Below are 25730 nucleotides of genomic sequence, written 5' to 3'. Positions count from 1 at the left end.
TGAGTTACTCACCGCAATACTCTTAGCTTCTGACCTGCTCTTGTAGCTATTGCATTTATGAGTTCAGTTGATTTTTTGATCAATGATAACTTCCAGGGTGTTGATAATGGGGTTTCAGTGATGGTAACACCATTGAATGTCAAGAGGCGGTGGTTAGATTGTCTCATGTTGGTGATGGTCATTTTCTGTCATTCGTGTGGCACGAATGTTACTTGCCACTTGTCAGCCCAAGCCTGGACATTGTCTTGATCTTGTTATATTTGGACACGGACTGCTTCAGTATCTGAGGAATTGCGAATTATCATAGAGTCATAGAGATGTATAGCATGGAAACAAACCCTTCGGTCCAACTTGTCCATCCTGACCAGACATCTCAACCCAATCTAATCCCACCTACCAGCACACAGCCCATATCCCTCCAAACCCTTCCCATTCATATGCCCATCTAGATGTCTTTTAAATGTTGCAATTGTACCAGCCTCCACCACTTCCTCTGGCAGTTCATTCCATACACATACCACCCTCTGCGTGAAACAGTTATCTCTTAGGTCTCTTTTATATCTTTCACCTCTCACCCTAAACCTATGCCCTCTAGTTCTGGACTCCCCCACCCCAGGGAAGAGATTTTGTCTATTTATCCTGTCTGGTGGTGAAGAAGGTGTTTGGTAAGAATATTGCCTTTATTGGTCAGAACATTGAGTATAGGAGTTGGGACGTCATGTTGCGGCTGTACAGGACATTGTTGAGGCCACTTTTAGAATACTGTGTACAATTATGGTAGCCCTTCTTTAGGAAAGATGTTGTTAAACCTGAGAGGGCACAGAAAAGATTTACCAAGATATTGCCAGAACTGGAGGGTTTGAGCTAGAGGGAGAGGTTGAATAGGTTGGAGCTTTTTTCCCTGTAACATTAGAAGCTGAGGGGCGACATTGTAGAGGGTTATAGAATCATGAGGGGAATGGATAGGGTAAATAGCCAAGGTCTTTTTCACAGGTAAGGGAGTAAAAAACTAGAAGGCATAGGTTTAAGGCAGGAGGGGGCAAGATTTTGAAAGTCTTTGAGGAGTAACCTTTTCATGCAGAGAGTTGTTCGTGTATGGAATAAGCTGCCAGACGAAGTGGTAAAATTACAATATTTAATAGGGATCTGGGTGGGTATATGAAGAGGAAGGGATTAGAGGGATGTGGGCCAAATGTTGGCAAATGGGACTAGGTCAGATTTGGATGTCTGGTTGGCATGGATGAGTTGGACCGAAGGGTCTGTTTCCATGCTGTATGACTCTATGACTCATTGAATAAAGCCCTGATTTCAGATACTTGTCCAAACAGCTGTGAGAACTCTGCCTTGTTTGGATTTTGGAAGAATCTTACAGCATGGCAGGAAGCAATTCAGCCCATCACTTTGGAAGAGCTATCCCATTAGTCTACGATTACTTCACCCTTCCCTTGTGGCCCTGAAGGCTTTTTCCCTTTGTGTAAATCCATTATCTGGTCAAGTTAGGATTAAAACAAGCATGGGAGAAGGACAAAATATTCCCAGCCACTGAACACCTCTCATTAATGGTGAGCAGACAGACTCCATCCTTTCCTTACTGACTGGAGAAGGAGAAAGAAAGATACAATAGAATCTTAGAACAGGATCCAGTCTATGTTCAGGAACAGATGCCGGTCTGAGAACAATACAGGCATGTACCTGTATTATTCCCTGCTTTGGGAATCCATGCCTGAGCTGTATCTTTGTGCACAGAATTACACCTCTGCATTGAACATACAGAGTGTCAACAGGCCATTTGTCCCATCTCACTCATACTGGTACTTGTGCCCCAGTTAAGCCCCCTCTTGATCTCATCCTATTAACACCTTCTGCTCTTTACTCCCTCATCAAGCTTCTCTTTAAACATATCAACAGCATTCACCTTGATCACTCCCAGTAGTGATGAGTTCCATATAGTGACCACTCTCTGGATAAATACATTTATCCTAAATTACGTATTGGATATATTTTTTCCTATTTATTGCACCCTATTCTTCTACTTCTCTATAGATGGAAATATCTTCTCTTTTCCACCATACTACAAATCCTTTCATTGTCATAAAGATCACCCTCAATCTCTCCTTTCTAGAGAAAAGAGCTCTATTTCCTGGTACTCTCAGTTCTGATGCCAACCTAGACACTAAAAGGAGTGGTAGAGCAAAGTGTGCAGAGGACACTGAAAGTCTGCAAGGGTCTGGAAGATGGAGAACGATGTTGGTAAATGTGAGGTCATCCACTTTGGTAGGAATGACAGCAAAGTGGACTATTATTTAAATGGTAAAAGGTTGCAACATGCTGCTGTACAGAGACATCTGGGTGTACTTGTGCGTAACTCACAAAAAGTTGGTTTGCAGGTGCAGCAGGTACTTAAGGAGGCGAATGGAAAATTGTCCTTCATTGCTAGAGGGATAGAGTTCAAAAACAGGGAGGTTATGTTGTAGCTGTACAGGGTGCTGGTGAGGCAACACCGGGAGTACTGTGTACAGTTTTGGTCTCCTTACTTGAGAAAGGATGGACTGGCACTGGAGGGGGTGCAGAGGAAGTTGAGAGAGTTGGCTTTTGAGGAAAGACTGAGGAGACTGGGATTATATTCATTGGAATTTAGAAGAATGAGGGGGGGATCTTACAGAAACATATAAAATTATGAAAGGAATAGATAAGATAGAAACAAGGAGGTTGTTTCCGCTGGTGGGTGAAACTAGAACTACAGGCATAGCCTCAAACTAAGGGAGAGCAGATTTGGGACTGAGTTGAGGAACAACTTTTTCACCCAAAGGATTGTGAATCTGTGGGATTCCCTGCTCAGTGAAGCAGTTGAGGCTACCTCGTTGAATGTCATTAAGACAAGGGTAGATAGATTTTTGAACAGTAAAGGAATTAAGGATAATGGTGAGCAGGCAGGTAAGCCCATGAAAAAATCAACCATGATTATATTGAATGGTGGAGCTGAGTCAATGGGCCAGATGGCCTACTCCTGCTCCTATTTTCTGTGTTCTAGACTCCCCCAACACTCATGTGGACACAGATACACATGCACACACATGTACACTCTCTCCGAGGAGTTCTAGATTCCCCTCCAATTCTTACGTGGGCACGCATGTCCTTTAGCAAAGGATCTCTGCCACCCTTACCTGGTCTGGCCTACATGTGACTCCAGACCCACAGCAATGTAGTTGACTCTTAACTACCCTCTGGGCAATTAGGGATGGGCAATAAATGCTGGCCTAACCAGCGACATTACCATCCCATGAATGAATAAAGAAAAAAGCACACATGCACGTACACTCTAAGGGAGGTCTTGATCCTCCCAGTATTCATGTGGACACGTACACACACATACATGTACCCTTTCTAGGAGAGTTCTAGATTCTGGATCTTACCACAAGGGTCAATTACAAACGTGATCTCTCCACTCGTACAACTAGGCTTAGGTTAGTGAGAAATGGAATTGAGGGTTAGCGTTATTGGAAGATCTTCCTTGAACTTTCCATGATTGCTGCAGTATCTGACCTGGTCTCCATGTAAAGGGTAGTGGAGCTGGAAAGGGTGCTGGAGGCAGGAAACTTCTGTACATGTTAAAATATCCTTGGATATTTATTTGAAGTGCCGTAACCTACAAGGTTACAGACTAAGAGTTGAATTAGTGGGCTTGGGCTGTCTGTCTTGTTGGCTGTCATAAACATGATGGGCTGAATGACCTTACACGCTGTAAATATTGATGATTTTCTGGTTCAAAAGGCAGTAGGGTGTTGTGTGGTGGTTTCTAAAGATTAATGAGATAGAGCAACTGGCCCCTTTTGTATGCTCTGGTCTTCATGAGGTGAAAGAAATAGTAAGTGAATCCAATAGAAGTATGGCCCTGGAACTGGGAATTTCGGAAGGTTTGACAAGAGAAATGTGGCAGTAGTAGGAGGAAGCCTAGGACACAGGATCCTTTAAGCTGAGTCCACCATTTAATTATAACATGGCTGATCTGAATTCATGGCTTCCCAGATTTGTGTCTTTAACCATGCTCACTCTCCCTTGGCCAACTTTATGTCCTGCAGCAGTGAGAATGATCGCACTGCTTGACATTCCATTCTTGTAGTGATGTCTCTGGAAAAACCCTCTTCTGGGAAATGTCACTCAAAGCTCCCCAGTGACAATCTGCATTCTTAATGGAGTCTTTCCCAGTCACAGGATGCATGTTGATCTTGTCCTTAATGGTCAAAGCATCCACCGAGACATCAGGGAGGAAGGAGAGACAAATAAATAACAGGAGAAATAAAATGGACATCAAGCAAAGCTGGGAGAGTTAGGAGTCAGTAGGGCTTTAAAATGAGAGCTCCTTGCAAGAGCTGGATTCTTTGTTAACTAGTTTTGGGATGCGGAAAAGGACACATAGACAGAGGTGAAAGTTGGAAGATTTAGGGCTGCACAAAAGAAAGAAGAAGGATCAAGCACTTTTTAAGATGCGGATTTATTCCACTTCAATGGGCCACCTGCCTGGATGAGCCCAGAGCCTGAGCTGATTGACAGCTAGGGTGTGGGCAGCTGACATTGTGTAACAGAAAGTACAGGAGGAACCCATCAGGTCTGGCAGCATCTGTTCAGAGAGAAATGGTTAACATTTCGATTTTGATATGCTTTCTTTGGAATCTAGAGCCACGAAGAAGAGTCATACCTGACCCAACGTTAACTCTGTTTCTCTCTCCATGGATACTGCCAGACCTGATGAATTTTACCAGCATTTTGTTTTATTTTGCATCTCCAGCATCCGCACAAGGTGGCTTTTGCTATGAAATTGTGAGCAAGTAGAAATTCAAGGAGGGCAAGGAATGATCACCTTAGGACAATCAAGTCTAAAGGTGACAAAAGCAGAGATTGGGTTTAGGATGAGGTAGGAACAGAAGTGGGTGATGAAGCAGAACGACCCAGAGTGTTGCTGGAGCTGCAAACATCAGGCATGTGGAGAGTATTCCGTCGCACTCCTGTGCCAGTAGATAGTGACAAGGCGTGGGAAGTCAAGAGCAGCATTCTCTCATTCTTCCTGGGATACGTGGGTGGTTAAAAGGTGTGGGCTCTTAAAAATCTTGCCTGGCCATGCACATGCGGTAACTTAAAGTAGCCTATTTTTGTGTAGCATGTGGAGGTATCTTGGGCTTACTATATACCCAATCAAGCTTAGGGAGAACTTGATCAGCAGGTGAGTTACTCAGGCCCTGACCTACTCTAGTAGCTGTGGTATTTATAATGGCAGGCCCACTTGTGCTTTCGATCAATACCAACTCTCAGGATGTTAAGAGTGGAGAATTCGCCAGAAGGTCATCAGAGTTTGGAATTCTCACCCCCAGCGAGCAGTTGGATCACTGAATATGGGCATTTAAGCGGGCATTGGATAGGTATATGGAGGATAGTGGGTTAGTATAGGTTAGGTGGGCTTGGATCGGCGCAACATCGAGGGCTAAAGGGCCTGTACTGCGCTGTATTGTTCTATGTTCTATGTTCTATGTTCTAATATAACCATAACAGAGTTTGATTGGAAAGGAAGTCAAGGGTCATGGGGGGGGTGTGGTTAGTAGGGGAAAGTGGGAGAGTTCAGTTAAGGTCACATCAGATCGACCATGAATTTATTGACTGGTAGAGTAGGCTCAAGGGGCCGAATGGCCTACCACTGCTCTGATTTTGAATCTTCTGGGTGTTCAGTAATGATGTACCCACTAAATGTCTGGGGAATGTAGAGAAATAATGTATTTTTCAGAAATATCTATAACAAAAATATTTTCTGTATATCTTGACTGTTTGAGGGGAATCTCTCTGTTGGGTTTGTTTGGTAAGAGGTGGCTGAGATGTGGATCGGGCCCAGGTCCAAGAGTGGGGAGTGGTGAGGGAGCAGGATGAAAACAGAGGAAGGTAGCAAAGATGGAGTCCAACAACAAAGTTACCCTGGCAGGAAAGACTATCTCTTCAAGGGATGTTGGGATGGGATTGATGGGAGGGACAGGGGGTGTTAATAAGAGTTGGATGGGAGGAATGGACAGAATGGAAAGGGGGTGGCAACAGGGTGGGGTGAATGTGATGAATTGGTTAAGTGTGACAAGGCGGTTGGGCAATTTATGGGATGCAACTTATTTTCCAAAGCTATTCTTTCCAAAATGAATATTCACTGCATTTGAATTAAAAGTTCTTCTTACTATGCGAATTAAAAAATACAACCATTTTGATTCTATAGTTGGAGAAGTTGTTATCCTACAGAGTCAAACTGTCATATACTATTGGATAAGCTAGTGTACAATAGAAAGGGATAGTTATGAATGTCCTGTGATACATGGATCTGAACAAGGAAACACATGTTTTGTTCAGATGTGTATGAACACATGATCCCTGAAAATATGTATGTAGACCTGCTTTCTCAATTTTGGCAAAACTCCCTCCCACTTTACACTCTCACATTCCAACAGTCCCTTTTCAGGAAGAGTTAATGAGCAGCAACAAATGGTGGCCCAGCCACTGAAGCACACATCCCCCGAATGAACTTTTGAAAATCAGTCACAAGAGCAGACTGTTGACTCTTTTAATTACTATAGCCAAGAGTATGGTGCTGGAAAAGCACAGCAGGTCAGGCAGCATCCAAAGAGCAGGAGAATCGACTTTGATCTCCAGCATCTGCAGTCCTCACTTTTTCCTCCTTTTAGTTACTATAGGAAAGATATTATTAAGCTAGAGATGGTTCAGAAGAGATTTATCAGGATGTTGCTGGGAATGAAAGGTTTGAGTTATAAAGAAAGGCTGGATAGGCTGGGACTTCTTTCACTGGAGCGTAGGAGTTTGAAAGGTGACCTTACAGAGGTTAATAAAATCTGGAGGGGTATAAATAGGGTTAATGGTGGGTCAATTTTCCCTAGGATGGAGGCTTTTGAGATGGGGGGTGGGGGGCATATTTTTAAGGTGAGAGGAGAGAGATTTAAAAAAGACATGAGGGCAGAATTTTTACACTTAAAGTGGTTCACGTGTAGAATGAACGTACTGAGGGAGTGGTGGATGTGGGCGCAGTTACAATGTTAAAAGACGTTTTGGATAAGTACATGAATAGGAAAGGTTTGGAGGGATATGGGCCAGGAGCAGGCAGGTGGGACTAGTTTAGTTTGGGATTATGGATGGTGTGGTCTGATTGGACTGAAGGGTTTGTTTCCGTGCAGTATGACTCTTTGACTTAATACCTGGATCTGCTATGCTTTATATTGCTTTATGCAGAATGAGAGGCTTTGATTCTGTTCAAGGCTTTGATGAATGAGCAACTAGAAGTGCTGTATTTAAAATAGTAGCATCATAATAATGACAGTAATTTAATTGGAGAAGTTCTGCCGCTGTGCTGATATATATTCACAATATACACGCATATGTGGTAATAAACACAGATGTGCTCGATAAGGAAGCTTGAACAAATGCAAGGGAAGTGGTGGTGATGCATTATTCAGCCAGAATGTTGTGTTGTGTTTTCTCTGTTTCTGTTTGTGTTTGTTGCTTTGAGAGCCTGTTTACATTGTGTCACAAACCCTACACGAGGCAATAATGAACAAGTGGACGGAAGAGAATGGAAAATTCCACCAGGTTCTACAGAGATTGCATTCAGTAGCAGTCTCAAGCAAGTATTTGAATCAGCATGATTTCAATAGAAGAATATCCTCCAGAATATTCTCTGGGAAGTTCACACCGGGGAAACTCGGTTAGTGCCTGACAGAGGGCAGTTAGCAAAGGAAGGGTAGAGTTTCTCCATCTCCCTTGATTGATTGCTTAACCCATAAAAAGCCCCTTTGTGCTCATAATATTTTAGTGATGTTTGCCATTTCTTGCACAATTGCAACAATTTAATCATGATGTGGAGGTGATGAGGTTGGACTGGAGTGAATGAAGTTAAAAATCACACAATGCCAGCGAGCTACCTGATGAAGGAGCAGTGCTCCGAAAGCTAGTGCTTCCAAATAAACCTATTGGACTATAACCTGATGTTGTGTGATTTTTAACAATTTAATCAAGTCAGGTTTGTTACTGCAAATTGAATTGATTTAGCATCTCCAGTATGATGACCCAAGACATTTAACAGCAGCCTTATCAAACAGAATTCGACACAGAATGGAAGGTATTGAATAAAAGGCAAGACCCTTAGGAGCATTGCTATACAGAGAGATCTTGAGGTGCAAGTGCAGAGCTCCCTGAAAGTGGCAAATCAAGTGGATAAGTTGGTAAAGAAGGTGTATTACATGCTTGCTTTTATCGGTCGGAGCATTGAGTATAAAAGTTGGCAAGTCATGTTGAGGCTGTATGAAACTTTAGAGAGAGACCACATCTGGGATATTATGTACAGTTCTGGATCGCCACACTATGGGAAGGATGTGGAGGCTTTGGAGAACCTTCAAAAGAGGTTTACCAGGACGTTAAAAAAACCAAAAGAACGGCAGATGCTGCAAATCAGAAACACACTCAAATATTGCTGGAAAAACTCAGACTGAAGAAGACTCACTGGACCTGGAACATTAACTCTGATTTCTCTCCACACATGCTGTCAGACCTGCTGAGTTTTTCCATCAATTTCTGTTTTTGTTTACCAGGATGTTGCCTGGAATGGAGTGTGTTAGCTATAAGGGGAGGTTCGACAAATTTGGATTGTTTTCACGAGAGTGTCAGAGGCCGAGGGGGTGACCTGACAGAAGTATGTAAAATTGAAAGAGATGAATAGGGTGGGTCGTCAAGAGTCCTTTTCCCAGGGTGGAAATGCCAAGTATTATGGGGCATAGCTTCAAAGTGAGGAGAGAAATTTTAAGGTAGATGTTCAAGTCAAGCTTTTTACGCAGAGTGTGGGGGGTGCCTGGAACGTGCTGCCTGATGAGGTGGCAGAGGCAGATACAATAGCAATGTTTAAGAGGGATTCAGACAGACACATGAACAGGTAGGGAATAGAGGGGCCCAGACTATGTGCAGGCAGATGAAATTAGCTCAGAATGGCACCATGGTCGGCACAGACATGGGAGACCAAACACCCTGTTCCTGCTTTATGTTGGAACTGCTTGATTAAATTTTAGGAAGATGCATTAGGAGGAGTAGGACAGTAAACCCATCAGATCTGCTCTGTCTGTTAATAAAATTATTACTGACTTGATTATTCCACATTCCTGCCTACCCCCAGTGACCATTCACCTCTTGATAATTAAGAAACCTTTTAATCTCTCACTTAAAAAATATTCAAAGGCTGTCCTTCCACCCCCCTTCGTAGGAAGATGTTCCGAAGACAGGCGAGACTCTTTAAGAAAGGTCATTCTCATCTTTTATGTCATAAGCGGTCAGTTTTGTCAAGTAAGTAGATTCCAAGGAATGTCTTTGAGGAGGAGTGAGCGAGGCAGAGAAGCAGAAACGTTTGTGGAGATGATTAACACGCTGAAGACACAGACCCTGGAGGTGGCTGGAAGGGGACTAGGGATGCATCAGAAGCCAGAAATGGGTGAGCACAGATCTTGAGCATTGTAGGGCTGGAGGAGAGCAGAAATCATGGAGGGGGTGTCGTGAACAGTCTCCTGTGATCTGACTCCTGCAGGCTTCTCCTGATGTTGAAGACATCTGTCCTTTGTGGCACAAAACTGCCCCAACAAAGAACAAAGAAAATTTACAGCCCAGGAACAGGCCCTTCGGCCCTTCAAGCCTGAGCCAATCCAAATATACTCTCTAAACCTGTTCCCCTGCTCCCCACCTACTCATGCATCGGTCCAGACGCATCTTAAATGAATCTACCATGCCTGCCTCTACCACCTTTGCTGGCAACGCATTCCAAATGCCCACCACCCTCTGTGTGAAGTACTTGCCGTGTGTATCCCCTTAAACTTTCCACCTCTCACCTTGAAAGCATGACCTCTCGTTATTGAATCCTTCACCCTGGGAAAAAGCTTGTCTCTATCCACCCTGTCTATACCAGTTCAAGAAGGTAGCTCACCACCACTTTATCAAGGGGACAGGCAGCAACACCCACACCCCGCAAATGAATTTTAAAAAAAATCTATTGTTAGCAGCTTTGTATTCATGAAACAGTCATGCAACTTGTATGGGACCCATGTAGAAGTGAAAAGCATTGTAGTGAGGTATGGATAACAAGTGTTACTAATACCTATATACCAAGTATGTGAAAGACCTTTCAAAACGTGATTTTGAGGGATGCAGTGAAAAGAAAACTCTCAGTCCTGGTGTTTTCTTCAAATGTTATTCAAGCAAATATTTTGTCCGTGTTAGTTGGAAAACGCGTGGATATCAAATGGTCTGATCCTTTCCTATCACATCATTCTCCCTTTTCCAGAGTGAGAGGATCATCTTTAACCTGTTTTCATTGTGAGTGAGATGGAATTGACTCTCAGACCTTGTAAGCAGGCACAGATTGAAGTAACCTTGCAAAAAAAAAATCAAGTATGATTATTTCATAAGGGTTTGCCATTTTTTTAATAAGTTTGTTTCATTTTTCAAAGGGTTTGAGGCTTTTTGAGCACTGGGTGCATGCACATTTTAAGTATCTCAGGGAGAAAATAATGCAAAATCCAGTCAGTTGACATCCTTCTCCTAGATTAGATTCCCTACAGTGTGGAAACAGGCCCTTCGGCCCAACAAGTCCTCACCGACCCTCTGAAGAGTAACCCACCCAGTCCCATTTCCCTCTGACTAATGCACCTAACACTACGGGCAGTTTAGCATGGCCAATTCACCTGGCCTGCCCATCTTTGGACTGTGGGAGGAAACTGGAGTACCCAGAGCAGACGCACGCAGACACGGGGAGACTGTGCAAACTCCACACAGACAGTCGCCCGAGGCCAGAGTTGAACCTGGGACCCTGGCGCTGTGAGGCAGCAGTGCTAACCACTGAGCCGCCATGCCGCCCCATTTTAAAAGACTGCGATGTTGTATAAATTATTGTTCCCTTTTCTAAGCTTAGTTTCTTGTACTCCAGTCCTGATGAACACAAAAGCAAAATTTCAATTTTGTGTTTCATTTTCGTAATGTTAAAGAAGAGGAAATTGTGCAGGTTGGAGGAGATGATGTAAATAATAAGAGGGTGATGGTGGAGGGTTATCTTTCTAGACTGGAGGCCTCTTACCAGCGGTGTTCCATTGGGTCCACTTTTGTTTGTCATTTATGTGAATGATTTAGATGAGATTATAGAAAGTATGGTTAGCAAGTTTGCAGATGACACCAAAATTGGTGGGATAGTGGGCAATGAAGAAGGTTACCTAAGATTACAAAGGGATCTTGATTAATTGGGTCAGTGGACTGAGGAATGACCGATGAAGTTTAATTTGGATAAATGTGAGCTATTTTATTTTGGTAAAACAATCGAGGGCAAGGTAGTGTTGTACAACAGAGAGAGATCTAGGGGTTCAGGTACATAATTCTTTGAAGTTTGTGTCACAGGTAGACAGGGTGATTAAGAAGACACTCAGCACGCTTGTCATCATTGCTCAGACCTTTGAATGTAGGAATTAGGGCATCATATTGAGGTTGATAGAAGCCTCTTTTGGAATCTTGTGTCCAGTTCTGTTGTCCCTGTTTTACAAAGGATATGGTTAAGCTGGAGAGAGTTCAGAAAAGATTTACCAGATGTTGCCTGAGATAGAAGATTTGAGTTATAGAGAGGAGCTGAATAGACTGGGACTTTTTTCACTGAAGAATAGGAGGCTTATAAAATCATGAGGATTATAGGTAAGGTGAATGGCAAGTGTCTTTTCCCTAGGGTGGGATTTTTTAAGATTGGGGGCATATTTTTAAGATGAGAGGAGAAAGATTTTTAAAAGTTGAGGGGCAACTTTTTCACACAGAGTACATCATGTGTAGGAGGAACTTCCTGAGGAAGTGGTGGATACAGGCACAGTTACAATATTTAAAAGACATTTGGATATTTACATGAATAGGAAAGGTTTGGAGGGATATAGGCCAAACACAGGCAGGTGGGACCAGTTTAGTTTGGGATTACGGTTGGCATGGACTGGTTAGACCGAAGGGTCTGTTTCAGTGCTGTACGACTCTGTGACACCAGCAACAGTAGAATACTAGCCTTGTCACTGAGTATTTCAGAGGCCTAGCACTAACAAACCTCACCATGGTAGCTGGGAGAATTTAAATTTAACTACTTAATCTAAATTTATTTAGAAATTATAAATACTAGTATTAGTAATGGTAACCAGAAAGCTACCAGATCACTTAGAAAGCCAGCTGTTCATGTCATGTTCTCAAGGGAAGGAAATCTGCTCTCCTAATCTGGCCTACATTCAACTCTGGACCCAGACCATTTGTAGTCAACTCATAACCGCCTTCAGAAATTTCCCGAAAACCAATCAGTTGTCAAGAAGTTGGGCAATTAGCAATGGACAATTCTCGTTTCTAACCTAATACAACTCCTTTGGAGAATCCTGGAGCAGTAGGCAGTGTAGGACAGTGAGCACAAGAACAATGGATGACCTTGACGCGAGTGAGTGGCAGTTTCTTAGATGAGTTCAGCTTTGAGGAGGGTGGAAGTTGGGACAGTGGCCAGTCTTCCCTGCAACATCCCTATCCCCTGAATATATCAAAAAAAGGACCAACTAGACATGTTTCAGTGCTGTCAATGCTTCGTAACTCCTTGTAATTTATATTTATATCTAAATGTGATCACATGCATTTTTGTAAAGAGCAGAATCTCTTCCTTTTGTTCTGTCACATTGTAGAATTCCTTATCTCGGCTCTGATACAGTCCGACTCCCTTATGGTACAGATTGTTATTTTGCTTGTTTGCTTTACTTTGTGTTCTCAAACTTTACTTTCTTGGTAATTGTTATCTCTCTTTAAGAAGAAAAGATTTTAATATCGTAAAGCTAGGGTACTAAAGATATTTACTATTACTGATCCAAGCCTGTAAAATGGAATTCAGATACAGCTGAGCTGTCACCTCGTTGAAAAGTGAAATTGGTTTGATGAGCTATCATTCTTTATTGTTCTCCCTTCTCCCTCTTATCCCCAATCCTGACCTTCCGATTCACTTCCCCAGTACAGGGTGTTATTCCTCATCTCAGGACTTCACCAGAGCTGATGTTAACTTATCTCCTGGCCACCTTCCTCTTGAAACCTGAACTGATCCATAAATCTGCCACTTTGTCGCACCGAGTGCAGGTCCCTGTGACCACCAGCCTGCACTAGCTGCTAGTCCAGGGCTGTCCAGACGAGTCAGGATTGGAAACGTTTACTCTGGTTTTCCCTCTCTCTTTGTCCACAGATGCTGCCAGACCTGTTAAGTTTCTCCAGCACTTCCTGTTTTTGATACAGATACCCAGCATTCATAGTACTTTGCTTTTATTTTGCTGTATAAATGCTGATTGTTATTGCTATGTAGGTGTAGACTGAGGTCAGCTGGAGACTGACAATCCAGTGGCTAGGTGTAAGTATTTGCTCGGTATGTCTGGCTGATTGACAAAGGTTTATAAAACTGAAATGACCAAGAGTGCGTTGACTTTCTCCTGTTTTTATTCAATGGCTTGTTGCCCTCTGAAGAAAAGTTTAGAGGAGATTAGACAGAAGTCATAGAGTCATAGCGATCTACAGTACAGAGAAAGGCCCCTTTGACCTATCGAGTCTGCGCTGGTCAGAAACAACCCACATACTATTCGAAACCCATTTCCCAGCACTAGGCCCAGAGCCCTGTCTGCCTTGACATTGCAAGTACATATCTAAATACTTTTCAAATGTGATCACCATTTCTGTCTCTCCCATACTTAGAGCCAGTGGGGCCCAGATTCCCAGCATCCTCTGGATGAACAGGTTCTTCCTCACATCCCTCTAACCTTCCTACCCCTTTACCTTACCTTAAGTTCATGGCCCTCCGGTCATTGATTCCCTCCAGCAAAGGGAAAACTTTCTTCCTGTCTAGCCTGGTTATGCCTCTCATACAGCTCCAGGGACCCAGGTTCGATTCCACCCTCGAGCAACAACCTGTGTGGAGTTTGCACATTCTCCCCGTGTCTGCGTGGATTTCCTCAGGGTGATCCAGTTTCCTCCCACAGTCCAAAGATGTGCAGGTTAGGTGAATTGGCCATGCTAAATTGCCCATAGAGTTCAGGGACGTGTAGGTTAGATGCATTAGTCAGGGGTAAGCGTAGAGTAATAGGGTAAGGGAATGGATCTGGGTGGGTTACTCTTCAGAGGGTCAGCGAGGACTTGTTGGGCCCAAGGGCCTGTTTCCACACTGTAGGGATTCTATGATTCTGTACATTTCAATCATGTCTCCTCTTCAATACAGATATCCAGGATTCACAGTACTTTGCTTTAATTTTGCTGTATAAATGCTGATTGTTATTGCTATGTAGACGTAGACTGTGGTCAGCTGGAGACTGACAATCCAGTGGCTAGGTGTAAATATTTGATCAGTATCTCTGGTTCATTGACAAAGGTTTGTAAAACTGAAATGACAAAGAGACCAAGAGTGCATTGACTTTCTCCTGTACTCTAAGGAGAACAACCCCAGTCTGTCTAACCTCTCTTCATCAACTCTCCAGCTCACCACAGGTCTGGATAGAAGAATTGCAGTTTCCAGTGACTGAAGAGTCAAAATGTTAGAGGTTTGTACGCAAGCACCATGTTCAAACCAAGTCTAGATTTTTCAGCACACAACGAGAGTTTATTTGCACCATTACTCAGCCGAGCTTTCTTATTAATCGAGTTTAAATCCACCAGCCACTGTGCTCGGATTGGAACTCTCATCCTCAAAGTATTTGCCTGCGTCTCTGGGTTATTAGTCCAACAATGTTACCATGATCTTCTCCTTCCAGCCCTGCCCTTGCTTTGCTCTAATCGAATTCAGCCTAACACCCACAACACAATGTACATATTCATAGAGCCATTTAACATGGTTAAACATCTTGAGGTCCTTCACAGGGGAATTATCAAACACTGGATGATCATTGTCATGTAAGACACATCTGAGCAGGTGGACCACAGCTTGGACAATGTGGTGAGTTTTTGATGAGCATCTTAAGCAAGGGCAGAGAAAGGTATAGGGGGTACATTCTGGAACTTAGGACCTGGATAGTTGAAACCACCATCACGAAAGGAGGAACCAAGGAATTGGCAATGGGCAAGAGGCCAGAATTGGAAGAGCCAGGGAGGTCCATCACCAATGCCTCAATTTTAAAATTCTCAGGTTTGTGTTCCTTTTTGGACTCAGCCCTCCCTGTCACAGTGGCCATCACTGGCCCTCCATCCCGCTACCTTACTTATAGAATCATAAACTAGGACAGTACAGATGGAGGCTGCTCAGCCCATCAGCCTGATATGTTGTGGAGCCATCCACTCCCGGTATTTCCTGCATTTTGTTTCCTCCTTCAAGTATTGATCCAGGTTTGACTGAAACTGTATCCATTACCTATAGGCTTTGACTGAACTTGTATCCATCACCTATAGGCTTTGACTGAAATTGTATCCATCATCCTATAGACTTTGACTGAAACTGTATCCATTACCTATAGACTTTGACTGAAACTGTATCCATCACCTATAGGCTTTAACTGAAATTGTATCCATCATCCTATAGACTTTGACTGAAACTGTATCCATCACCTATAGGCTTTGACTGAAATTGTATCAATCATCCTATAGACTTCGACTGAAACTGTATCCATTACCTATAGACTTTGACTGAAACTGTATCCATCATCCTATAGACTTTGACTAAAACTGTATCCATTACCTATAGGCTTTGACTGAAACTGTATCCATCATCCTATAGACTTCGACTGAAACTGTATCCACTACCTATAGACTTTGACTGAAACTGTATCCATTACCTATAGACTTGGACTGAAACTGTATCCATCATCCTATAGACTTTGACTGAAACTGTATCCATTACCTATAGCCTTTGGCTGAAACTCTATCCATTATCCTATAGGCTTTGACTGAAGCTGTATCCATTATCTATAGGCTTTGACTGAAACTGTATCCATTACCTATAGGCTTCGATGGCAACTGTATCAATTACCCTATAGGCTTTGACTGAAACTGTAACCATCATCCTACAGGCTTTGACTAAGATTGTATCCATTACCCTATAGGCTTCAACTGCAACTGTATCCATCATCCTATAGGCTTTGACTGAAATTGTATCCATTACCCTATAAGCTTTGATTGAAACTGTACCCATCCATCCTGTCACTTGTACCATAATGAAATGTTTCTCCTCAGGCTATCTCTTGTGTTTTTGCCACTCGCTGTAAATCCATACCCTCAGGATTATTGACCCTTGGCTGGAACATTATTCTGTCCAAACCCTTTGTGATTTTGCACACCTCTGTCAAATCTCCTCTCAGCTTTCAGGCCGCAGTCCAGCTTCCTCAGAATCTCCATCTCATACTACTCGCTGATCCCTACAGCCATTCTAATCATTCTCTTCTGAACCTACTCCAAAGCTTTGGCTCCTTCTTAAAATGTGGTGCTGGGTACAAGACCCAGCGCTTTCAGCCATTGTACTGAAGCAGGGACGAGTCTGGGCACATATTTGTGTAAGACGTGATGTCTAACTTGCATCTTGAACCTTCCTTCATAAAACAGCTCAAATTTGGAAGGTCAGCTGCAGTTTGGAGGCCAATGGTCCAACCTTGTTTGTGGGACTGGAAGGAAAGGATGTGTTTCATGCCCTGACTTTATTTCCTGGGAATAGATAATACCGTCTCCAGAGTGAGAGTGTCACAGGCAGCACAATAACTTGCTTTCAGAGTCACAACAGCCCAGTGTTTGGCGGCTCCCATTAAATGCCAGCCATTGTACTTTCGGAATCACAGCTCTGAAGACTTGGCTGGATTTGAAATGTAGCCAGCTCATGCTGCACTGCGAAGATTACAGTCCGTGCTTAGCGAATGTGCCCTCTCTCCATCTCGATAGCCAGATAATCAGTTTCATTCATGTTCTTTAGCTCAATCTACGTTGAGCAACACAGCCCAGCAATCCTGTGGGGAAACTAACCAACATCCCAGTGTGATCCCAGCAAGAGACTGCAGGGACTCCCAGGGAGGGGCGTAAAGTGGAAACTGTGTAATTTTGGAAACATTGTCAAGTGGCCAACTTTGACTTATATTGCTCCCTTGATGGTGTTCACTGGGAAATTTGACAAACCTTCTTGCAGTGTGGATATTACTAGTTAAGCCAGTGTTTATTGTTCACTAGATCAGCCCGTGTGGTGAAGGTGCTTCCACAGAGATATGTGTTTGATGATTTGATATGGAATGGTGTGGGCACTTACAGCACAACAGCAGAACATTCATGACCTCGCGAGCCACTCAGTTATATCAAAGAAATTAAGCTGGGAGGCCCTTTCTTACTACCTTCATTCACTACTGCTTTCTCATATAGAGATGGGTAATAAATCCTGCTTTAGGCAGCAAAGCCCACATGAATGAATAAATAATTATCATTGATTTGACACAGCAGCAACATGATGACTCAGTGGTTAGCACTGCTGCCTCACAGCACCAAGGACCCGGGTTCGATTCCATCCTTGAATGACTGTCTGCGTGGAGTTTGCACCTTCTCCCCATGTCTGCGTGGGTTTCCTCCGGGTGCTCCGGTTAGGTGGGCTGGCCATGCTAAATTGCCCATAGTGTCCACGGGTGTGCAGGCTAAGTTGATTAGCCGTGGGAAAACACAGGGTTTCAGGGATAGGATAGAACAGGGGTGTTGGTCTGAGTGGGATGCTCTTCAGAGGGACGGTGTGGACTTGATGGGCTGAATGGCCTGCTTCCACTATGTGGGAGGTCAATGAATGATGATGGTGTGAGATTGGAAACAATGATATTCCCTTGTGTCTGGTGCCCTGCTCCTTCTAGCTGTTGGATGTTTCAGTTGGGAAATGCTATGCAGCAGCCATGTTGAGGAGAGTGAATGTTTAGATGGCGAATGACCTGCAGATTATTTGGGCTGCTTTATCCTTGATGATATCAACCTTCTTGAATGTTGTTGGAGCTGCATTTATCCAGACATGTGGGGAGTATTCCATGAAGCATATGAGATTCCTCGAGGACTTGATAGGACCGATACAGAAAGATTGTTTCCCCTTGTGGGAGAGTCTAGGACCAGAGGGCATCATCTCTGAATAAAGTGGACCATTTAAAGCAGAGATGAGGAGGGATTTCTTCTCTCTAGAGGGAGTGAATCTATGGAATTCTTTACTGCAGAGCATTATAGAGGCTGGATCGTTAAGTATATTCAAGGCTGAGATAGACAAATTTTTAATCAGCAAAGGAATTGAGAGATGAGATTGTGGCATTGGTAGTCAAGGACAGTATTACAGTGATAGAAAGGATGTTTAAGGACTCGTCAACTGAAGTAGTATGCACTGAGATTAGAAACAGGAAAGCAGAGGTCACCCTGTTAGAAGTTTTCTATATGCCTCCAAATAGTTCCAGAGAGACCTAAGGGGCAACTTTTTCACTCAGAGGGTGGTACATGTATGGACTGAGCTGCCAGAGGAAGTGCTGGAGGCTGGTACAATTGCAACATTTAAAAGGCATCTGGATGGGTATATGAATAGGAAGGGTTTGGAGGGATATGGGCCGGGTGCTGGCAGGTGGGACTAGATTGGATTGGGATATCTGGTCAGCATGGACAAGTTGGACCGAAGGATATGTTTCCTTGCTGAACATCTCTATAACTCTATGACTCTATATGGGGAAAAGACAGGAAAGTGTAGTTGAGGATTCTCACGATCCCACAGTGGAGCAAACTCAAGCTGAACGACCGACTTCTGCTCTGCCATCTAATAGTCTTATCACAATGTAGACTTGCGCCTTGTAGCTGATGAAGAGCTGAGTGGAAATTTTGAAGGATGTTAATATTGGCTGATACATCCATCTCCAGTTTGGTAGCAACGCCTCCTAGCTGCAACCTTACTCACCCCAAATCCTGTTGAGCCATCCTCTGATTGCTTATTAACATACATTGGCTCCTTGTCTGAGCAAATTGATTTCAAAATTCTCATCCCTATGTTCAAATCCCTCCAGCCTCACCCGTCTCTATCTTTGTGTCCTCCTAAACCTTCTGAGAATTCTCCATTTCCGGTCTCTTGACCATCCTCTGCTCCATTCGCTCCATTGTCAGCTGCTTTTCTTTTTGTTGTGATCATCCTAAATATTGGAATTTCTTTCCCAGAGTTGTCCATATCACCATCTTCATCAACTCCAACCTGGGGTTCAGTGTCAGAATTTGGTCTGCCCAGCGATTGTGAAGCATGCGAGGATATGTTGGCTGTGTTAGAGGTGCCATATAAATGCAAGTCATTGTTGGTTAACTGCAGCCAGTTCAAAATACTTGAGCCATTCTTCATGGTGTTCTGGCATGCCCTCATTGTGTGGGCATCATTTGAAACCTTCATTTCTGTTTTATAATCAGTCTTCCCTCCCCAATGTACAGAAAACAGGAGCAGAGTAGGCCATTTGGCCCTTCAACACCATTCTGCAATTCAATACAAACATGGCTGGTCATCCAACTCACTCCCCTGTCCCTGCTTTCTCCCCGTACCCTTTGATCCCTTTAACCCTAAGAATTGTATCCAACTCCTTCTTGAAAACATTCAATGTTTTGGCTTCAACCACTTTCTGTGGCAGAGAATTCCACAGGCTCATCAGTCTCTGCGGGAAGAAATCTCTCCTCATGTCAGTCGTAAGTGGCTTAACCTGTATCGTCAGACTGTGACCCTTGGTTCTGGACTCCCTGGTCATCGGGGACATCCTTCCTGTGTTTACTCTGTGTAGTTCTGTTAGAATTGTAGCAGTTTCTATGGGAGTCCTCCTTCATTTTTCTAAACTCCCAGTGAATATAATCCTAACTGCCTCCGTATGTAAGTGCTGCCATCCCAGGAATCAGTTGCTAGTTATTGGCTGAATTTGTTGTACTGTGTTGCGCCCTGTAACCACAAATAATGCATTCAGTCTCTGCATTCTTTGTCTCGTGAAAGCCAATATACAAGGCTTCCCTTTCAGTGCGCTCACTGACCTGAATTAACCTCAACATCAGGCTGCATCAAGCTGGCTGGATCTTGCCAGCTCCAGCATTTAAAGATTCATTTTCTGAACAAGGTAGTAAGCAACACCCAGGAGAAAAAATATTGGACCTCAAAATAAGCATGTGCTTATTTAATTTTCTTCATAAACTTATCCTTGTTAATTACATATTAAGATATTTGGGTATAACCAGCTCGATTGATGACCAAGTGTGACCCTGTTGAGAGTTCTTGCCCATTGTCTATGAATGGGAAGGACATGACTAGGACATGTCGATGGTCTACAGAAAAATTGTGGGGGCAGGGCAGATTACTTTATGATTAATCCTCCAGAAATATATTCCATGGGAGTTGGCAACCCTGAACTATCTCTCTACAGCTAAAGATGACATTGCTAGTCAAGACAGCAAGCGCAGGTTAATATCGTGGTTTCTTGGTGTTCTCTGTGTGATAATCCAGCAATAATGTATTGACACTTCCCTGGGATTCAACTGGATGAGCTATTAAGAGAGGTTTAGGACTCTGAAGCTGTTTGGTTCTTTTTTTTTCCAGACGGAAAGCCAAGATGCCAGCATGAACCAAAGATCAGCGGCCAAGAGGAAGTTTCTGTGGCGAGTCAGACAAAAATGGAAACTGCTGGGTTTGTTTGAGATTGATCGAGATCATGAATTTTACGGGTTTACCTGTATGCTGAAGGAAGGGCTGACATCGGCTGTCCAAGTCTCCATTGACAATCCACATATGGTAAGGTCAACCAGTGTGCCAATTGGCCCCCACCATATCACTCAGTGAGTAGAGATGTATGATGGTTGCCTATTTTACACCAAATAAGGTCCATTTATTATGCAAACAGCAATCAGGGTATGTTGACTCAGAAAGCAGTGTTTACTCACACAGCAATCCATTTTTAAATTCATTCGTTTCCAGGATGTGGGTGTCCCTGGCTAGGCCAGCATTTATTGCCCAACCGTAGTTATCCAGAGGGCAGTGAAAACCCAAACGCATTGCTGTGGGTCTGGAGTCACATGTAGGCCAGACCAGGTAGGGACAGCAGTTTCCTTCCCGAAAGCTCATTACTGACCCAGATGGGTTTTTCCTGACAACCGACCATGGTTTCATGGTGTTCAGAGCCTTAATCCCATACTTCCTATTGAATTCAAATTCAGACCTAGGGACCTAGGACATTATTTAGGTCTCTGGGTTAATCGTCTCGTGATTATATAACAGAATTTATTTCTGTCAAGGAAAGGGTGGCATGGTGGCTCAGTGGTTAGCACCAGGGACCCAGGTTCGATTCCAGCCTCGGATGACTGACTATGGAGTTTGCAAACCCTCCCTAAGTCTGCATGGGTTTCCTCCCACAGTCCACAGTTGGGTCAATTGGCCATTCTAAATTGTCTGATAGTGTCCAGGAGTGGACTAGCCAGGGGAAAGAAGCGTCTCAATGGACATCAGCAAACAATTCATGACCACGTTTGTAGCAATTTCTACCGACGAAAGCAGGGTTGTTCCTGCAGCAGTCTGCAATGTAGTGAGAGGGGGATTGTGTCCTAAGCCTGTGCATGGCATCAGTCCAAGTCCCATACATCAGTCTGGTTTCTAAGTGTGATTGAGATGAGTTGGAGCAGTTTCTTCAACTAGAAAGTGGTTAATCTGTGGAGTTCATTGCTGTGGAGGCCATGTCCCTGAGTGTCTTTAAGACAAAAATCGGCAGATTCTTGATTGGTAAGGGGATCAAGGTTATGGGGAGAAGGCAGGATAATGGGGTTGAGAAATATATCAGCCACCATCGAATGACAGAGCAGACGTGATGGGCCAAATGGCCTAATTCTGCTCTTACATCTTATAGTCTTGTGAATTGACGGGGAAGTTACTGATTACCTCCACTTAGACTGGGACTTGATGTTATTTGTTGTAGACATAACAGAACAGTTCCTTTCTCAGATCAAATCTCAAATACACCTCTCAGGAACTGAGGATTGTTATCTATCCAACTGCATCCTGTACGGTCCAGAAATTAAAGACTAATTTCCTTTGACAGTATTACCAGAAACCCTGTTGAAACATTGTTAGCAGCATTTAAAAATCTGTGAATTCTCTTTAACTTGTTACCTGGGGAAGTTTTGGAGATGGGAGGGAAGACCAGTTGACCAACAGACGAAAAACATCTGATTGGGTAAGGGAGAATCAGCTGACCTTCTGATTGGAAGGTGATTGGTGTAGAAACATATAAATTAGGAGCAGGAGTCAACCATTGAGCCCTTCAAGCCTGTTCTGCCATTCATGGCAATTCCTGTATCTCAATACCATATTCCCCCTCTTTCTCTCCATACCACTTGATTCTTGATACCACAGAGATAATACTTTATCAGTTTGTTTTTTGATTTGATTTATTGTTACGTGTACCTAAATACAGTGAAAAGCCTTGTTTACGAGCAGTACAAGCCAATCATAGGTGCAAGGACATGCAGATCACAGGGTGCTTAGACAGAGTGAGGCATACAGGTTACACTGCACAGGAGGGGCATGAAGCTAGGTCAACATTAACAAGATCATTATTTGAAGTTAGGAAGCCCATTTATCAGTCTAATAATAGCAGGAAAAAAGCCGTTCTTAACCCTGTCCTTGAACTTTTTTTTGAATATACTCGGTGATCTGGTCTCCCTAGCCATTTGTGGTAGCAAATTTCATAGGTTGACCACCCTCTGAGGGAAGAAATGTTTCCTCATCTCAGTCCTTTCCCCATATCCTTAGACTGTGACCTCCCCCAGTTCTAGATTCCACAAACCATGGGGAAACATCCTCCCTGCATCTGGTCTGACCAGCCCTATTTGTCTTCAAAAGGCCAATGGCAGGGGTGTGGTGCGTGAGGTGGTTGGAAACAGGGTGGTCATGTGATGGGATTCCAGGAATGTGTCTGGCGACGGGGGAGGGTGAGGTGATTGGTGGCGGGCCAGTGATGTGACAATTCCATGAACAGATCCATCTGGAGTTGGCGAATCCAAAAGAGAAGTCATGAAGATCTCTCCCTGATGGGGCCCCTCCAGCCCCAGCACGCATACTAAACCCAGCTCCATAGCAAAGGGCCTGGAATGCCTTGCAGTGATTGAGCTGGTCATCTGCTGGACCGGCAAGTCGTTCAATTTTTTTATCAGGCAATTCAGTGTTTCAATTTGCATCGTCACAAGAATGAACACTTGAATTTGCATTTGTTGGAATCCCAAACATGTGTAAGTTAGTGGGGAGACCCATAGGCTGGTTATACCAGCCTGGAAACCAGTCTAAGGAAGTCCTTCATGAAGAGAGTTTCCACTCAGTTAATGGAAATGTTCATCTTTTCTGAAAAAGTGTTCCACTCAGATCAATGACGTTTGGTTACATTGGGAAGGCGAGCAAAGTTAGGATGTTCTGTCATCCCACAAAAAAAAGTGTAGTAATGTGGTGGTAATGTCTCTGGACTTGTAATTGATCCAGAAGCCCAGCCTAATTCTCGGGGGGCATGGGTTGAAATCTCACCAAGGCAGCTGGTGGAATTTAAATTCAGTTCATAAATTTGAGTTCTAAAGCTGGTCTCAGTAAGTGTGACTTTGACAGAAATCATGGATCCATCTGGTTTGGGAAGGAAACTGCCATCCTTACCTGGTCTGGCCTACATGTGACTCCGGACCCACAGCAATGGGGTTGACTGTAGTTATTCTCTGATATAATTTCACCGACCAGGGACAATTAGGGATGGGCTAAAGGCTGGCCTCCTCAGTGAGGCCCACATCTCAGGGAAGAGAAAGAAATGAGAATCTTTCTTTCAGTTTTCAACTTTTATCTGAAGGATTTTGAAGTGAAGAATAGATATAATGTTTCACTTATACAGAGCCTTGGACTGACTCCACCTGGAGTAATGATATTCAGTTCTAGCCCCTGGACCTTAGGAAGGAGATGGTGGCCTTGGAAGGGGATGTGGTGCAGATTAGAATGATGAAGTCATATAGTTTTACAGCAAGTAAAGAGGACCTTCAGCCCACCATGTCCATGTCAGAATGAAGCTACTACCTGCCTTAGTCCCATTTTCCTGCAATTGACCCTTAGTCTTATACACTGTAGCATTTCAAGTGTTGACCTAAACATTACTTAAATGTCTTGAAGGTTCCTACCTCTACCACCCCTTTCGACAGTAAGTTCCATATACCCAACACCCTCTAGGTGAAAAATGTCTTCCTTTCGCCCCTCTAAATCTCCAGTCCTTTAACTTAAATCTATACCCTCTGATTATTGATCTCTTGACTAAGGAGAATTGTTTCTTTCTATCTATCCTATCTATGCCCTTCACACTTTTGGACACTTCAGTCAGGTACTCCCCTCAGCCTTCTTTGCTTTAAGGAAAACCACCCCAGCCACTCTAGCCTCTCTTCATAACTAAGTCAATCCAGCCCAGGCAACATCCTGGTAAATCTTTTCTGCACCTCTCCAATGCAATCACATCCTTCCAATAGTGGGGCATCCAGAACTGCACACAGTACTTCAGCTATGGCCTCGCTATCATTATATACTGCTCCAGATTAACTCCTTGCGTTGGTGAATAAAGTTAGAAGTCACACCACACCAGGTTACAGTCCAACTGGTTTATTTGAAATCACAAGCTTTCGGCATGTTGCCTCTTCATCAGGTGAAGGGACAACGCTCCAAAAGCTTGTGATTTCAAATAAACCAGTTGGGCGATAACCTGGTGTCATGGAACTTCTGACCTTGTCCACCCCAGACCAACACCAGCACCTCCACACCATCGATGAATAAAGGCAACTATCCCATCTGTCTTCTTAAATCCAATGCCATTCTGATCAATCCTGGTGGTTAAGAAGGTTAAATTAGCACAGTCTAGAATTACATTTCCTAAGTTTGAAAATGTTTGCAGCCTTTAAAAGGTTGGTGTTCGGTTAGATTGAGAGAAACAATTTCCTTGCTGGAGAGAATCAGGAACAAGGGGAGATGCTTAGGAGTACCTTTTCCCACAGAGTCATGGAAATCTGGAATTCCCTTCCCACAAGGACTTTGGGTGGTGGGGATGGGGGTGTATCTGTTGACATTTTCAAGACTGAGATCATTTGTGGAGTGAGGAACCGAGTTAACATTTTAGGTCCAATATGACTGGTCTTGTTGCAAAGAATTTTTCCTTTTAATTGATTGATTGATCTTCATTGGTAGGCGAATAGTGAACAAAAGTAGCTCAATGTGATTGAGGTGTAGATCAACCAGGAGCTCACTGAGTGACAGAACAGACTAAAGAGACTGAATGGCCTCCTGTTGTTCCAACTCTCGTCGCAGTAGCAAATTGTTGGGTGCAGGTGAGAGTTTGAGTTGGTCCCTCTCTCTAGTAGTAACCCAGTCATTTTGTTCGGTTCACAGGTGACATGTGTCACTGACAATGCTTCATTGGAAAGCTGAGATTTGGCCCATCTCCTTGTTGACAAACACATTACAGAGACTTTTCAATACCCCAAGGGTTAAAGCTGCCCTGTTATTACAGCTGTAAGTTCTCCTGTGGTTACACTGTTGATGTCAACATAATAAAGCCACACAACGTCTTAAAGCCCCATAAGCGTGCCTTGGATATTTCTGAACCAGCTTAAGACCTGGAGTATTAACTAACCTTGCCAAGCCCTTATTGATAAATATTTATTGA

General features: G+C 43.5%; 1 protein-coding gene across 3 annotated transcripts in view; it reads left to right on the top strand.

Annotated features, from left to right (window-relative positions):
• Positions 1-25730, top strand: part of pip5kl1 (phosphatidylinositol-4-phosphate 5-kinase-like 1) — a 102085-nt gene that overhangs the window by 28379 nt on the left and 47976 nt on the right. For all 3 annotated transcript variants that reach the window (XM_087998228.1, XM_087998227.1, XM_043720540.2), the window contains exon 2: positions 20609-20800. In XM_087998228.1, the coding sequence (XP_087854354.1) occupies positions 20630-20800 (171 nt within the window). In that variant the 5' untranslated portion in view covers positions 20609-20629. The remainder of the gene's footprint in view (positions 1-20608; positions 20801-25730) is intronic.

This window comes from Chiloscyllium plagiosum, unplaced genomic scaffold, assembly GCF_037043375.1.
Source record: "Chiloscyllium plagiosum isolate Xiang-an unplaced genomic scaffold, Cpla_swu_hap1 HiC_scaffold_21, whole genome shotgun sequence".
In the NCBI taxonomy this organism is placed as follows: Eukaryota; Metazoa; Chordata; class Chondrichthyes; order Orectolobiformes; family Hemiscylliidae; genus Chiloscyllium; species Chiloscyllium plagiosum.
This window is presented reverse-complemented; position numbering and strand designations above follow the sequence as displayed.